Source organism: Talpa europaea (assembly GCF_964194135.1).
Source record: "Talpa europaea genome assembly, chromosome: 13".
Lineage (NCBI taxonomy): Eukaryota > Metazoa > Chordata > Mammalia > Eulipotyphla > Talpidae > Talpa > Talpa europaea.
In genome coordinates, this window is record NC_140080.1 from 61,556,547 (window position 1) to 61,573,709 (window position 17,163).

Below are 17,163 nucleotides of genomic sequence, written 5' to 3' on the forward strand. Positions count from 1 at the left end.
GAGGCCTCACTTAGTGGAGAGCCCCTCAGAAGGTTTGGTTGAAATGGTTTTTTTGAGCTGGACATTTAAACATGGGCATGAGAAGGAGAAATGCCTTTTGAGGGACTGTGGACAAGGTGAACAGAGGCAGGGGCAATGCTCAAGAGAGACCAGTCCAACTTGTCAGTCAATGTGTGCCCAACTATCCTGGAAGGGTAGAAAAGACGGTGTTCAATGGTTTGATAAGGAATTTGGCCTGGTGTAGACAATGGGCAGCAACATAGATTTTTTAAAGAGGCTCAGGGAACATCCACATACTATGTGTCAGGCACACAATTCAAAACTTTCATCTAGAAAATTCTTTGAGACTAGAGGTGATGACACATTCTGCTTTGACTTGAGATGCAATAGCCTGTACTTGGCTCTATTTCTGGGTTAATGCTGTGACTGATCAAGGCAGTTACAGCTTCTAGAAGGGTCTCCTGTCCTATTCCCTGTAAACCCACACTAGCAAGTCTTGCACATCTTGTCACAGCCCCAGTTCTCACGTTCCCATTGGTCTTTATGTCCAAACACTGCTGTGTGGCATTTTGTTTTTACTGGCTACGTTCATTAACCGTTGTTTTAAAAACTCAGAGGGATCTTTGCAAAACATTTTGAAAATGAAGCACCACAGATTTTAGTTGCAGTCTAAGGAAAAATACCTCCGCACTAAAAATACTTTCATGGCAGTGCTGTATTTTGGTTTCTTATTTTTCAGAGCATCTCAAGTTCAGGCCTTTAATATGCCTCTATTTTTACTGCCAATGTTTATTATGCAAACTGTTGGAATTCATGGAGAAGTGATGACCAGAAATTCTCTTAATTTTACCTTCAAACATGGAAAATAATTAAGGCTCATGACACACTGACCTGTTGCCTTGCTCCAAACCACTGTAATTAAGAGTCTTGGGAGCATGTTTCCTAAATTAGGTTTTAAGTGATGTGTCATTACAGACAGTAATCTCTCTGAAACACTGGTTCTAATGAATAAACTCTTTTCAGGCTTGGTACGCAGCAGACAAGCTGGGGCTCTTGTGTGTGTTTGGGATGGGGTTGCTGGTGGTGGGTGCTGACCTCCCCATCATGCTGCATCCAGAATCCGTCAGGAGCCCCTGTGATGGGGAGAGGGGATGGAGGCTGAGCAGAGCGAAGCTCCTGCAGTGCCAGCTCTGCTGCTGCCTGGCTCCACAGCTGGGTGCTGCCAACCCTCCTCATTCACCCACCCACCATAGCACTTTCTTGCTGCCAGTCTGGCCCTTTAGGCAGTAGAGGAAACGACATCTCATGCATTTGCTGCAACACATGGTTAAAAAATCGTTTTCATCTTTTTTGCCACTTACAGCCAAGGAAATTTTCCACTTCCTATTTGTGAAGAAGCACTGCATAAGGTTTTGTGATTCTGTTTCCATGTTACTAATCCTTTTGTCTGTTCACTTTGCAACTATTTTCCAGAGTTAGGCATTTTGTGTAATAGGAATTCATAGAAATTTGCTCTTAGATCAACTATAAACTTCAAAACATCCCCACCAAAGCACTAAAACATCCACCTTTTTCTTTCAACAGGGGCAGCATATATCCATCATCTACAAGGATCCGATTAGTCCCCGGCCAGACCGGCTGTATCATGGGCGAGTCCAGCTGGTGGAGGTAAAGGCAAATCATACGTGCTTCCTGGTGATCCTTCTTCTATGACTTAACTCTTTCAAATAATCATGATTTTTAAATGTATTTTATGAATTTAAAATAATTATATAAATTAATTTACATATGTAAATTTAAATGCAAATTATATTAACTATACAGAGCTCCATCTGCACGGTCCTTTTATCTTCATGGCTTACACTGTCTCTCCTGTTTTATTGTCAACTATCCTTGTCTTATAAATCCTGGTTGCTTGTAAATGCTCCTTTCATCCTTAGGTCTCCCTCAGTGTCTGGGATTTGGTAAATGTCCAACAAATGGTTGGTATTGTTAAAAAACAAATTTCACCACTTTTGAGATCTAATTGGCTTTATTAAATGGCTCATGAACCAGACAGTATCCCATCTAGATACTGCAAAGGCTCCTGAAAAATGGAGGGTATTTATAGATGGAAAGAGAGTGGTACAAGATTATTAACAAAAGAAAAGATTATTTCAGATAAGCCATCCCCTCAGGGGGAGGCAGGAAGTCTTATCATGAAAATCATCTCACTGGTGCTAATTAAGAAACTCAGATTGACTGGTTTAGAATTCACTCTTTTGAGAAAGGTTAAAACTGCAATTGGTCTGGATGGGGCCCTGAACAAAAGATTCTGTTATGGGCTTAATTTTCTATTTCTATCAGGATGAATGGTAGAAAAGCCACAAAAACATCTAACATCAAAAAGAAATATAAGTAACATAGCTAAATGAAGGAAAACTCATCAAATTATAAAACATTGTATTTTATCTACTTAATTACAATTACTCCTTTAAAATAGGTTCTATTTGTATTATTAATATTTCTAATACCTCAAGGTGATACTTTTCAAGTAACTTGAACTCACAGACATATTTTAACACTTCTTTACAGGTATGTCCTTACAATGGAATACTATTTGACAGTAAATGAAACAAAGTATTGCTACCTACTACAACATGAATGAACCTCAAAAACATACTGAGTGAAAGAAGCAAAAGTTGGGGTGCATTTTCCTCTGGGATCTCCTAAGCTGGAAAATATCAGACAGATTGTAAAAGGAAAAAAATTAAAAATTTAACAGTAACATGTATACTTCATATATACATATGGGAGAAACCCATCACAACCCAGTAACTTGCCCACATGGCTTTAGAAACCGTCATAAATAACTAAGACAGGGAGATTGGGGCAGGAGGGGAAATTTAGTTAAGGAAAGTATATTAGATAAAGATGTAGATTTAGGTTCCGCCTTCTCCTCTGAAAAGAGAGGAGAGTTGGGAGAGGACTTTAAGGGCTTCTTCTTTTTAAATATCTTTCACAAAAGTTTGGCCTCCACCTAGCCTTCCAATTCCCTCTATGAAATAAATCTTTTGTTAGCCTGAGACTTAGGGACACCCAGTTACCCCAAACTGTTAAGGGATGTGCACTTTAGATGGGTCTCTGGCCTCTGCATGCACAAAAGCAAAGGAAGCAGACTCGGTGTGAAAAATTCTTAATAGAATTGGTGTGCATAGAGAGAGAGGAAAGAATTTAAAATAATTGTCTCCAAATAAAACTCCCAAAATGACCCATCCCCTTTAGGGCAAATGCTGAAATAGACTCAGCTCAAAGTGGGCTGCTGAGGCCCAAAAACTTGCCACAAGTCTAAGGTACCTTTTGGCAAGTAACTACAAGAAAGGACTTTGGCAGTTTCCACAGAATTGGGACAGAAGTCAAGATACCAGCTGCCATTGTCTGTGCCAAGGACCAGGAGCAGCCTCCCCGAAATGTCTCACATCCACGTGTCATGTCTCTTCCAAGTAACTCATCCAAGTGTCACTGCATGTCTCTCCTCCATCTCTTTCTATATCTCCTTTAAGCAGTAACTGAATGCAAGTCAGAGCTGAAAAAAGCAAGAGAGTGCCCAATGCCCTCTGTGTTGTATGGGTCCACCTGGCCACTCAGCTCTGCCCCTAGTTTCCTGTAGCTTCCTCTCACAGGAGGTAATGTTTGTGGAATACTGGGATTTGTAATGCAAGATGGCTTCATGTAAGTGGGGACAAGGAAAATGGCACCTCCCTTTGACACGGGTCTGTCTGCTACACTTTTGCCAAAAAGACATATTTTGCAGTGGGAGGTTTTTGCTTTCCTACAAAAGACACAAAAGACCACATGTCATAAGATTCAACTTATATGATACAAACTTGACCTGCAAAAATGGTGGAGTAAGAACCTCTGAAAATTCTTTCTTCCATAAAAATAATGAGAAGACAAGCAAAAAATGGCCAGAATCAATTATTTCAGAACTCTGGAAATAAACCAAAGATTTTGAGCAATCTTGAAAGCATTTATGCAATAAAAATGTTTTGAACCTTGGTAAGAACAGCAAGCTTTGTGTGGCATTTAACTTGCTCTGTTCCCACCCACTTCCCTAAAATGTCACAGTAGCCCTGACAGTCAAGGTGAAAGCCAGCCACCAGAGGAGGCAAAGTGGGATTGGAGTGTCTTTAAAGGTCTGTTCCCTAAGAACTGTCATGTTTTGACCTATCTGGATTTTTTTCCTGAAGGCCCTACTTTCAAGACTATCTTTTTTTGGACGTGAGTGGAGCTATCCACAAAGACAGCATTTTCCCTGGGAGTACTGAAAACAGTTAGAGGCAATTGTTTAACTTCATGGTTGCCTGGGATAATGGATAATAATTGGGGCAACTAATAAACTAATCATGAGATTTAAAATATAAAGCTGGGGACACATGTCAAAAAAACTAGCAACAACAAGTGTTGGCGAGGATATGGAGAAAAAGGAACTCTCCTGCACTGCTGGTGGGAATATAAACTGGTCCAACAACTATGGAAAGTTGTCTGGAGGTTCCTCAAGATACTAAAAACGGAGCTTTCATATGATCCAGCAATTCCACTCCCAGGTATCTACCCAAAGGACACAAAAACATTAATTCAAAAGGACACCTGCACCCCTATGTTTACTGCAGCACTATTTACAATAAGTAAGCTATGGAAACAACCCAAATGCCCAAAAATAGATGACTGGATCAAGAAGATGTGGTACATATACACCATGGAATATTACTCAGCAATCAAAAAAGATAAACTCATGCCATTTGCAGCAACATGGATGGAGTTGGAAGGAAAGGGATCATGCTCAGTGAAATAAGCCAGAAAGAAAAAGAAAAATACCAGATGGTTTCACTTATAGGAGGAATATAGAGAATCCAAATAAGGGATTGGTGAAAAAAGGTTATTATAATGAAGTGAAAATCAAAATCAACAAGCAACTATAAACCAGAGACATTCTGCAGTGGGGAAGAAGGGAGTAGGATCAAACAGGGGTGAGAAGAGCACAAGGTGATGGTGTATGGGTGAATTGGTGGTGGGAATTTCACAGGGACTGTAACCAAGAAGAGAATACATATATTGTTAAAAAATGAAGAAGATGCAAAAAATATATAAAAGAAAAATATATATAAAGCTGGGAGGGGGAAGGTATCCACAAGGACTTGGAAAGATTCCAAAATAATCCTGGGATGTAGAAAGGAAATGTAGCATGTAGCATGTGTTCAGGAAAGACTGGAGAAGACCTAAGCCGGCACCTCTGGCTGGCCTGAGTCTCTGTGCAAGCAGGAAAGGAAGGGTAGAACAGAGTTGTCAGCTGTCTGACTGAGTGCTGAAGGGGTTTCCTTCCCTCAAAGGTACACAAAGCCCTTTTGGTTACAGGCATTTAAAGAAATCTCTATGTAATAATTAACTGACCATTAAGTACTAAGCAGACTCAGTGTCAACACATAGCAAACAACACAGACTTCAGAATTAGTTCCTAAAAATCACAGAAAAAACAATCACTAACAGTAACAACAACCAACAGCCTTTCCTGGGAATGGGAGAATAAAATTTCTAGAGTTACCACACTATATTACTTTAAATATCTAGTTTTCAACCAAAAAAAAAAAAAAAAAAACCCGAGAAAGTATAGACCTTGTAGAGGGAGGGAGGGGTGATACAGTAAATATAAACTCTCTCTGAGGATCCCAGGCACTGAATTTACTAGACAAAGCCTTTAAATCAATATTTTTAAATATTTCAAAGAACTGAAGGATACCATGTCTAAAGTACTAAAGAAAATATGAAAACAATGTCACCAAGTAGAAAATGTAAAGAAATAGAAATTATTAAAAAAAGAACCAATTAGAGTGTTAAAGAGTACAATAACTGAAACGAAGAATTCACTAGAAGGACTACTATGGACTGACTTGTGTCACCCCCAAACTCATATGGTGAATCTCTGACCCCCAGTGTGGTTATAGTTGGACAGAGAGAAAAAATGACTATTTATAAGCCAGGAAGAGAATTCAGCTCCAGCCAGGATGTGAATTGGCTGGCACCTTGATCTGGGATTTCTAGCCTCTACAACTGTGAGAAAATAAATGTCTATTGTTTAATTTGCCCATTTTAGTATTTTGTCATGGCAGCTAAAGATGAGTAGGCTAAGGGCTCATCAGTAGCTTTGAACAGGCAAACGAATTAGCAAACTTGAAGATGGTCAATTGAGATTTTCCAGTCTGAGGAAAAACAGACTCTGTTGGTGCCATCAAATGTACCAATATGTGTGTAATGGGAGTGCCAGCAGGAAAGCAGAGAAAGAAGAAGATTTGAAGATCTAATGGCTGAAAACTTCCCAAAGTTGATAAAAATCATGCATCTAAATATCTTAAAGTTGGATATATACAAGAGATCCACACAGATTCCACATATCATAATAAAGATGCTGACAGACAAAGAGAGCATGCTGAAAGTCGCAAGAGAGAAGCACTTCATCACATTCAGGGGTGCCCAGTAAGATTGATGGCTGGCTTTTCTTCAGAAACCACAGAAGTCAAAGACAGTGGGATATCATATTCAATGTGCTAAAGAAATACACTGTCAACAAAGAATACCAGCAAAATCTCCTTCTAAAATGAAGGAGAAATAAAAGCATCCATTCTAAACAAATCTGAGAATTCATTGCTAGCCAGGCTTCCTTTTTTAGAAATACAGCTGCTCTTTGTCTAGTGTCCTTTCACCAAGGACTCTTCAGTCAATATCAGAGATGAAAGCACTGATAAAGTTAACTACACAGGCAAATAGGAAGAAAGTTTAAGTAAAACTTTTGTTTGTAACTCTTTTCCCCCCTATCTGATTTAAAAGACAACGATATAAAAGGAATGACTCTGGATCTATTTGGATGAGCATGCAGTGTCTAAATGTGTAATTTATTTGGCAATAATAGCACAGAGGAGTGGGGGAGGAAATGAATGGAAGCCAAGTTTTATATGCTATTGAAATTAAGTCATCTGGCATGAACAAATCCATAGAGAAAGAATGTAGATTGGTGGTTGCTCAGGAGCGGGGCTAGTAACACAAATGGGCACAAGAGTTTCCTTGGGGGGAATGACAATGTTCTAAAATGATATTGTGGTAATCATTGCACACTTCTGTAAATTTACTAAAATGGTACTCAAAATGGGAAATATTATTTTATGTAAATTATGCCTCGAGCTACTAAAATATAAATTAAAGTTATGTGTTTTATTTATGCATTGATAATAATCGTTACCATTTATTGACTATTAACTGCATTCTAGACACTGTGTTGGAAATTTTATATAAATTATATAAATTAATTTACTTCAATCCTAATATCTTAATGCTGGGATATTTGATATTACTATGCCAATTTTAAAGATTTAGAAACTGAGCTTAAAAGAGGCAACAAAATAAAAAGATTAAAGTGTAGACTTTTACAAAATAAAAAGTTGATCAACATCATTAATTATTAGAGAAATGCAAACCAAAAGCTGAAACCACAATGAGATACCACCTCACACTTATTAGGATGACTGCTATTTAAAAAAAAATAGTAATTACAAGTGTTGGCGAGGTTGTGGAGACATTTTTAGAAAGGCATGTGGTTGGTAGGGCTATAAAATGATGCAACCACTGTGGAAAGCAGTATTGAGGTTCTTCAAAATATTGAACATAGAATCACCATATGATCCAGCAATCCCACTTCTGGGAATATATCCAAAGAAAATGAAAACAGAATCTTGAAGAAAATACCTATGTTGGTTGTGGCATTGTTCACAGTAGGCAAGAGGTGGAAGCAACTGAAATGTCTATTGACAGATTAATGAATAAAGAAAATATGAACCATATATAAGAATATTATTCAGCCTAAAAAGGGAAGGAAATCCTGTCATGTTAGCACATGAATGAAACTTGAAGACATTATGCCCAGTGAGGTAAGCCTGTCACAAAAAGACAATACTTCATGATTCCATTTACATGAGATATTTATAATAGTCAAAACCATAGAAACAGAAAGTAGAGTGGTGGTTGGCAGGTATGTGTGTGGAGGGAAGTAATTGGGAGTTAAGTGCATTGAGACAGTTTCTGTTTCACAAGATGATAGAAATTATAGATGTCATACAGCAGGGGGCATATAGTTAACCCCATTGTACTGTGTTAATGGTTAAGATGGTAACTTTTGTTACATGCTTTTTTTGCCATACCAAAAATAAACAACATAATGTGATTGTGTTTGTGCAAGAAAAGATTGTGTTTTCTGCCACCACCATATGCATTTAATGAGTGATCTAAGCAGTGTGACTGTTTCCATTTGCCGCTTTACTACGTGGTTCTCATTCCGTTTGCACAAACAAAAGTGCATTTTAGGGCTTCCCTGATGGCACAAGGGGTTAAGATGCAACCTATGAAACTATCCGCAGCCTCCACAGCACCGAGTTCGATCCCCCGCCAAAGAGCTAACCACATGGCGCAGCAGACCTCTCCTGACTCGCCCGCTGCTCCTCTCAGCAGTGTGTTTCAGTCAATCTGCCTGCTCTGTTCCCCACTCTGTCTCTGGTGAATCCCCTCCCCCCCACAACTCTGGTCTGTACCCCAGTTCTTGTATGCATAAATATTTTTTTTAAAAGTGCGTTTTACGGGCCTCCCCGTGGCACAGCGGTTGAGCGCTGGGTTGCAAAGCTGCCCGCAGCCTCTGCAGCGCCGGTTCGATCCCCGGCTGATCCCCAGCTGCTCCCTGGCCACCAGAGGAGGGTCCCACATGGCGCGCAGACCTCTCCTGCCGCCCGCTGCTCCCCTCAGCAGTGTACTTCGGTCCTTCTGCCTGCTCTGCTCCCCGCTCTGGCTCTGGTGAATTCTCTCACCCTCCCGTGCTTTTGACTGTACCCAGTGCTTGTATAAATAAATAAATAAATAAATCTTTAAAAAAAAAAAGTGCATTTTACAGTAAATCTTTTTTTTAAGATTTATTTATTTATGACCTGGGGTACAGACCAGAGATGCCAGGGGGTGAGAGAATTCACCAGAGACAGAGTAGGGAGCAGAACAGTCAGGACTACTGAAATATACTGCTGAGGGGAGCAACGGGAGAGACAGGAGAAGTCTGCTGTGCCATATGTGGGTAGCTCCCTGGCTGGGGATCAAACTCGTGCTGCAGTAGATGTGGATAGCTTCATAGTGCTGAGACTTAACCCCTTGTGCCACCACGGAGGCCCCAAAAGAGCATTTTAAAATAAGTATTAGCATTATTATAATTAGTATTTTTCCTGGTCTCTTAATTTAGGTTTTCTAAATTCCTGCTATGAGTGAGACCATCCAGTATTTTTCTTTTTCTTTCTGGCTTATTTCGCTTAGCATGATCCCTTCCAGCTCCATATAAGATGAAATTTAAAAATAAATGAATAAATAAAAATTAAAAAAAAAAACAAATACTGAGAACTGAAAAAAAAAGTATTAACATTGGGAGATATTATTTCATTTCATTGTTCTTTTTTTCCTGTCTTTATTTTCCCCTTAGCTCTCTTATTTCTTGGGAATGGCATGGGCCATCTGATATTGGAAAGTAAAGACACTATCTTACACTCACCTGTCTTTATTCAATGTTTCCTTATGCATTTTGAATGTTTTTTCTGTGACTTGGGGGTGTTTATTTTTTTGCAAGCCCTGGAATTGAGCTCGGCGAAAGCAGACCTTGCCTCTCTGTTTCTTGTGTAGGGAAACTTCAGACACGCCAGCAGCGGTGCCCCAGTATCAAGGGAAGAGTTGATGACGGTGCTGTCTAGACTGGAAGGCGTGCGCCTGCGAGGCCTCTACTTCACAGAGACGCAGCGGCTCACCCTGGGCGAGGTGGGGCTGGAGGAAGCATCGGCCACAGGAAGTGGGCGGCAAGCACATATGGTGGAGATGTGTGCCTGCCCCCCTCACCACATGGGTGATTCATGTCAGGTAGGAAATCCTCCTGTAGCATAAAATTCCCACCGGGGAAGTCCTGGCCACTGTCTGGCACTGTAGAAGGTCTGGGGAACTCCGTGCTTCCTGCAGCCTTCTGCTGGGCCTCCTGGGCTAGAACTTCTCTGCCCCCTGGAGAAGTTCTCTGCCCCCTGGAGAAGTTCTCTGCCCCCTGGAGAACCCTTAGGTGTTAAATAAGAAAAAGGAACCCCAGGTGCTCCAAAATCCACACAAAAGCTACCGAAGCTCAAAAGATCCTGGTCATAGAAATCAGTACTTTTGGACAAATCTGAAAAGGTTGGCTGGTCAGCATCCTGAGTCCCTGCTTCCTGGCAGCTGGTGCAGGCTTCTTATGCCCTTCATTCCTCTGGGCTTCTCTGCAGTACCAACTCCGCAGCGGAGTGTGTTCCAGAGAACATCCTGATCACAGCCCCACTCTCTAACTTGAAGCAGGCTCATGATTCGAGGCCCAGTCAACCTGACCTGTTCTCAGGTGATTGGAAAATAACCATATACTGAAACTATTTGACAAGTCAATAGCAAAGCGGGGAAGAAGCACAATGGTTAGTGCAATTACTAGGCAATAGCAGACATTGTCTTTCTATGTCTTCCTTACACCCAAATAGGTAGACTGAGCAACACCCTTCTTTTTCTCTCCTGATTCCTTGATAGCAGGGGTCTTGACATGGTTTGCATATAAGAGTTTCTTTTTTTAACCTGCATAAGCAGTTGATCCTTGAACAACTGAATTACACAAGTCTACTTATAAGTGGATTTCCCTCCCAATTAATATTATCAATGCGTGAGTCATTATACCTACAAATAAAAATGAATTTCTCACATTATCTTTTCATTTTTGAAGTCTAGTATTAGGAATACATAAAGCATGACAGTGTTTTGTAGAGAATATTGATGTGGGTACTGACAGACAGACAATTCATCTTGTAAGTAGATGATATACATTTATGGTATTGATGTACAATATAGTAATGCAAATGTTTCTTCTCTTCCTTTTGATTTTCCCAGTAACATTTTATTTTCTCTGGCTTACTTTATTGTAAAAATACAGTACCTAATGCATATAACATAAAATATGCATTGAATGTTTGTTATAGTTGAGTTTTGGGGGAGTCAAAATTTATGCTTGGATTTCCACTACATGTTGCCCCTAACGCCATGTGGTTCAAGGGTCAACTACACATCAGCTGACATGGTTTTCTAAGGATTCCTGTAGGTAACATTTAGTCCACAGGTGCTTGCATTCTTTTCCCACCTTCCTTCTATCTCTTTCCTAGCCCTATTAAAATACGTAGCCCAAGGGAAGGAGATGAACCTTGGGATTACCACCCTCCTGCCCAGGGCGTGTTCACTGCACATGACTCAGCCTGTGATTTACAGCTGCTCTAATCGGCTAGTGCCGTCTGCAGGGTGAGGTGGGTAGAAAGTGATGCCTGCCCCACCTCACAGGAATTACAGAGCGGTACGCTTCCCTGTGGGACTGTTATGTGTGCTCTCTCACAGGCTGACTCATGTGTGAAGTTTACAGGTGGGGCCTCCTGCCGCAGACAGCCTGCCTCACCTGAGTCAGGCGGGCCTGGGCACCGAGCAGGAAGGGCAGGTATAAGAGGCGGAGGCAGAGCCTTGTGTGCAGCCAGCAGGACGCTCAGGGACCAGGATGCCCCCGCCAGTGAGGTGGTCAACCCCAAGTTTGGGGTGGCTGTGGATCTTTGGTTCAGTCCTGGGGCAGTGTCTGGGATACAATTCACAGCAGCAAAGGGTAGCATTTCTTCAGCCTCCTGGTCAGAGTCTTCTGCAAGCAAGTCAAGTGGAGTTTAAACCCAGCCAGGTAATGTCCCTTTAAATTTTGGTTTGGGATGGGGAAGGGTACCCAGCTTTGTAGCATGTGAATGTCACAGGTGGGCTGGGGGAGGGACTGATGACCTCCTGTCATGTAGACTGGCAGTGTTTATTAGGGTGCCTGTCAGATTGCTCTTCTGAGCTATTAACCACAAACCCCATAAACATCAGCCCACCTGGAAATGCCCAGACAGCTAGGAGTTTAAATGCCTGTGGGGTGTTACTAGGCTGGGCAACTTTGTGCCCTTTCATGTATAACTCAGACTTTGGGACAAAAGTATCCAGTGCCTGTAGGATTCAAGTTCTGCTTGGAAAAAAAATTACCTGCAAAGTAAGGCACGAGAATCAGTGAAATGTATGTTCAAGAAAAGTGAAGATCAGGGTTGTATAATACCTAACAAACCAGCTTCAGTTTGCCAGGCATGAAACACTTTGCACTCTACTCGCTCTCTTTATACTTCCTGGATATGCCTTGCACACTCACAGAGGAACAGAATGTTTAGCTGGTGAAATAGTCCTGGAAACCTGATAGGGCCATCATGTGTGCTGTGAACATTTATCAAAAAGTTATTCTAAAAGTTATTCCAAAAGTTAAAAATGAGAAGTTGCAAAAGTCTTTTGCTAAGATATTTCAGTCTACATTTATTTTCATTTAGAATAAGTCTCCCACACAATCTGAATACTTGAACTGAATTTTATGTTAAGTGTGGAGTTTATGTGCTGTATAGAGGTGAGAAAAATGATTGGATTCTCTTTCAATAACTGACAGATGTTGTGAGAGTCACATGATACATAATATATGAAATAGTACTTTTTAAAAATCAAAAGCAAATTAAAATTTAACTTTATTCAGGATGGGCTATCTTTTCTTCCAAAGCCTGTTTAATTGAGACTTCCTTGGGTATGTTGTCATAAACAAGCAGGTATTTATCCATTTAGCTAATTTGTGCTTTAGCAAATGTAACTGTTTTATAAGCATATGTGATATATGGTGATAATTATTGGTAGATATTTATAGATACAATCAAACCGTCATTGGCTGAAATTTGTTCAAATGTGTCTCTTCATCGGGCTTTCAGCTACAGAGCATTCCTTTCATACTTTGGCGCTCCCTTAGACAAGCCTATTCATATAACACATAAAGTCATCTAATTTTGTGTAATGCATTCTTTTGCCTAAACATGGTTCCTAATAACTGAAGGGAAAAAATGTATTGGAAATTATAGTCTTATTATTGTGTACAGTCTGTAGTCATTGGTAATTTTGGAAGAAGCTCCTAGCAGCTGTGGGATATTCCACTCTGGGCAAAGTGTGAGCTTTGTTCCTCAGTTCCATCCGGTTAGCTTGTTCCTCTCCTCCTCTTGGCCCAGGAGACCTTTCTGGCCGTGGGTGAATGAGAAAGGACTGCTCATTTCAAGTCTTCCCATGACAGTAGTTTCAGCATCTGACAGATATATGTGCTATTTAAAGTACATTAGACAAAAGATTATTTATCTAGAACTATTTTTGCCTGGTGCTCTAATAATAGGGCATAGAGGAGGAGATTAGTAAAAGAAACAAGGGGCAGCTGATCTGATTTAAATCAGTGCACTGATTTGCTCTGCTAAAATAAAGAATATATCTATACTTCTCTTTAAAGAAAGAAATCTAAAATTTTAGCGTCTGGTATAATAATAATTGCTTTTTTTTTCCTCTTGAGGGCATTCTTAACTAAAATCCTTTAAAAGGTATCAGTTCATCAAAAAGAAAAAAGCTAATCATTTTCATCCATAAGAAAAATAACTTGTATTATACTAGAAAGAGACAACGTAGTGGTAGGAGTAATCAAAGTGATAGTGAACAAGAGAACAAGACACATCCGAGGCGACTCACTCGAGCTGGGTCCTTGCGTGTTCAATCAGAACCAAGCTTCTGGAAAGTTTCTGAGGAGGGAGCAAGCACATTTTCCTCCCCTGGGCTCCCTCTTGCTTACAGTGGCAGTGAAGTGATTCCAATGAAGAACCCTTAGTGATAAGGGCTCCCCTCCCTGCACCCCCTGCCAATGGCCCAGCCCAACTTGGAGAGGAAATAACTGCCAAAGAGAACTTGAGGAGATTTGCCCAGAGGTCCCTCCCCTAAGAATTGACGTCCTGACTCTCAAACTTGAGATTTGCTCAGAGGTCCTTCCCCTAAGAATTAACGTCCTGACTCTCTGCACGCTCATCACTCTGTCCCTCACTCAACCTCTAAACAAGTGAAACCCCACTTCCACACCCCACTCTCCCCACATCCCCTTCTCTGAATTCCCCACCACATGTCTCCTCAGGCACAGACACACACCCTCATGCATGGACCCTAAACAGAACCTGACAAGGAAAGCAAGTGGCCCCGGCTACTGTTTGAAATGAGAAAACCACCCACCAACTAAAGGAAAAAAGTTTTTTTAAAAAATGAATTCTTGACAGTCAGAATTGCCACATGCTATGGATAACTTGTTTTTCCTACTGGCTAACCGTTTTTTGTTATAAAAATAGGGTTGTAGCCCTGGATACTACTGGGATAACAAAGGCTCATATACTGGACGGTGTGTTCCCTGCAATTGCAACAGACATTCAAATCGATGCCAGGATGACTCAGGAATATGTATTGTAAGTAAATTGGTGCTGTGATGCTACCAGTAAGCAATATGTCTCTGTGCTTCTCCCCTATGAGGCTCTGAGACAGGAAATGTCACATGTCCTTACAATCTCTAAATAGAAGCTGCTGTGCAGATGTAGAAGGCTCCACAGTTACCAGGCCGCATGATTTTACACTTCATTTTTCTCCCGCATTTAACATGTGCCACCAGAGAAGAACACCTGTTTAAACAATTACATTACACCTTAGTTGCTACTTCATTAAGTGATATTAATGGGTGGAACCTGGGACTTAACTCTTGCCAAGATACAATAAATTGAAGGCATTACTTTAAACCTCAATTTTGTTGGGGTGCTGGGAGATTACAGATGGGGAGTTAAGTTGTTGTCAAGTGTACAATAGCTCCAGAAAGCAGGCTGGGGGGAGGGAATACTAAGAAAAACTTAAAGCATATGCTTGATCCGTCAAACCCAAACCCTTCACAGCTGCCAAGACAAAGTGGTTTACGTGGGAAAATAGGTCAGGGGGTCCTTGATGTCTATGGCTTATCCATCAGAAAATAATCATCTGGAATAGTTTAGAAAATTATTTCACGGAAAATTAGATTCTCAGGAAAATTTTCTTTTGTATCCTGAATCAGAACATTTTTTTCTACTGCCCTCCTTTTCATTGGCGTTCTTTTCCCTGGTAGCCAGGGCTGCCCCGACTAGAAGGAGACTGACAGTTGGAAGGAAAGGAGAGAGTGGCAGTACCCTCAGAAATACTGAGGCCCCAGTTATGTTGTGCTCTTTGGAAATAAATTCTTCTGGCAGAGATTTCTTTTGCATTGTGCAATGCAACTAGATGTGTTTCAACTATTTGAGTTCCTAGATTGTATTAAGCCAATTCAGTATGTCCCAGGGAACTGTTTCCTCTGCAAGATGGGACAGGCTGGGACAGGAAACTGTTGTAAAGAGTCTTACAGAATATTCTGGAGGATGTTAACCTTCTAAGTTCAAAATGAAAAAAAGACACTGAGAAATGATGTCTTCTAGCTCATAAGTATTCCCTATATAATAGTTTATATTTCATTCTGTATGTTGTGTGTAACACAAAGTAGATGCCTTAATCAAAAATAAACATTATCTGTCACTGAATCATTGCTAATGTCAGGTCCACTTTATAAAAGCTGCCAAAGATCAAAGGGAGTTTTCTCTCCAGGTCATTCACCTAATGAATGGATCACTAGTGAGTCATAATTTGTAAGTTTTCATCAAACAAGAAGATTTTCTTTCTCATTTCCTTTCTTTATAGCTCTGTCTTCACTTGTCCCTAATGGCCATATGGCATATAGAAATGAGTCATTCAGGAAAACCCATACTGAGCATTTTCTGCTATGGTAGGGATTGCGCGGGCTGCTGGGATCTAATGCATCCAACACAGCCCCTACTCTCAATAAGCTGCTGTCCAGTGGGCATATGTGTGTGCACACAAGTGCATGTATACACACCATGCTTAGACACACGTACATGCACCACACATGTGTGCACACACAGAGGTATGGAGCTTGTGTCTGTGTCCACTTAACAGCTTGATGGGAGGCATTGAGTGCCGACCCTGCTCTCAAATGTGGCCACCGTGTGAGAGCCAAGGGCATAGCCCTCATTCTCAAAGACCAGTAACGAGGCTATCCCCTCACTATCAAATGGACGGATTCTTCTGCAAACTGATCTCTGTCCCTCAGAATCCAAAGCCAGTTTCCAAAATCTGGAATCTTCACACATTTGCAATCTTCATGTTGCTTCAAGTTTGAAAAGAAAGTAGCCCAGCACCTTGTCGGCACAGCAGTGTATGTACAGTGGGGCAGGGCAGGAGTATAGGGCCATGTGTTCTGCTGGCAACTGAAGGGGCCTGGCATGGCTGGATCCTCTGTGTCCTCCCTGCCTCTCCTTGCCTGCTTTCTCCCCATATTTCCTCCTTTCTCCCCATCACCCATCTGCCTTGCCTTCTGCCATCTCAGTCCCCCCTCATCTTTCCCTCTGCTCCCATGTCCCTTCCCCTTCCTCTTATCTTCTTTCTCTGGTTTTCTTTCATTTTATTCCCTGTCACTTGAGCCTCTCTTCCCCTCCAGCCAAGAATAACTCATCTGAAACTCACAGTTGATGCAGGGGCCCCCCAGGAGTATACACTGCTCAGCTGGCTTCTGGGCCTCCTTGATCTGTACTGCTGCCTCTCCAGTTGCATCCACTACACTTTCACTTCACCCTCCAGAGCACCAGTGGCTTCCTGTTGCCCACACACTCCCAAGGTTCTCTGCACACAGCTCCTTGTGCCTGGAATGCACTTCCCTTGCCTCTCCACCCTGTTAATTCCACTCCTGTCCTTCATGCAGGCATTATTGCTTCCAGAAGGCCTTCCCTGAAGCTCTGGAAAGAAGCTGCCCCTCCTCTTGCTCTTATGGGGTGCCAGCACAGCTCTTATCATATTTTCCACAGATTGAATATGTCTGTTCACAGGGTTCTCTCTACATCCATGTCAGGGGACTACTCCATCTTTATTCCCTAGTGCCAGCATTCTTGGGCATACAGTAAGTGCCCAAGAGATGTTGGGTGTCAAAGGGATCTTTGGGGGGGTAGGGGGGGTACATCCTGTGGGAGTGGATGTGAACTCATTCATTCACTCACTCATTCACTCACAGTAAAAAACCAGGAAACTTGATAGGCAGATGCCTTAAGTTTGCAGGAC

At 41.4% G+C, this 17,163-nt stretch overlaps 1 protein-coding gene across 4 annotated transcripts in view; it reads left to right on the plus strand.

Annotated features, from left to right (window-relative positions):
- LAMA3 (laminin subunit alpha 3) overlaps positions 1-17,163 on the plus strand; it is a gene marked incomplete at both ends in the record, with an annotated part of 236,526 nt that overhangs the window by 154,574 nt on the left and 64,789 nt on the right. For 2 of the 4 annotated variants that reach the window (XM_084252823.1, XM_084252824.1), the window contains 3 exons: positions 1,585-1,668; positions 9,733-9,963; positions 14,337-14,450. In XM_084252823.1, the coding sequence (XP_084108949.1) occupies positions 1,585-1,668; positions 9,733-9,963; positions 14,337-14,450 (429 nt within the window). Of the gene's footprint in view, positions 1-1,584; positions 1,669-9,732; positions 9,964-11,641; positions 11,813-14,336; positions 14,451-17,163 lie in introns of those variants that run through there. The other 2 variants (XM_084252825.1, XM_084252826.1) reach the window with 1 other exon arrangement.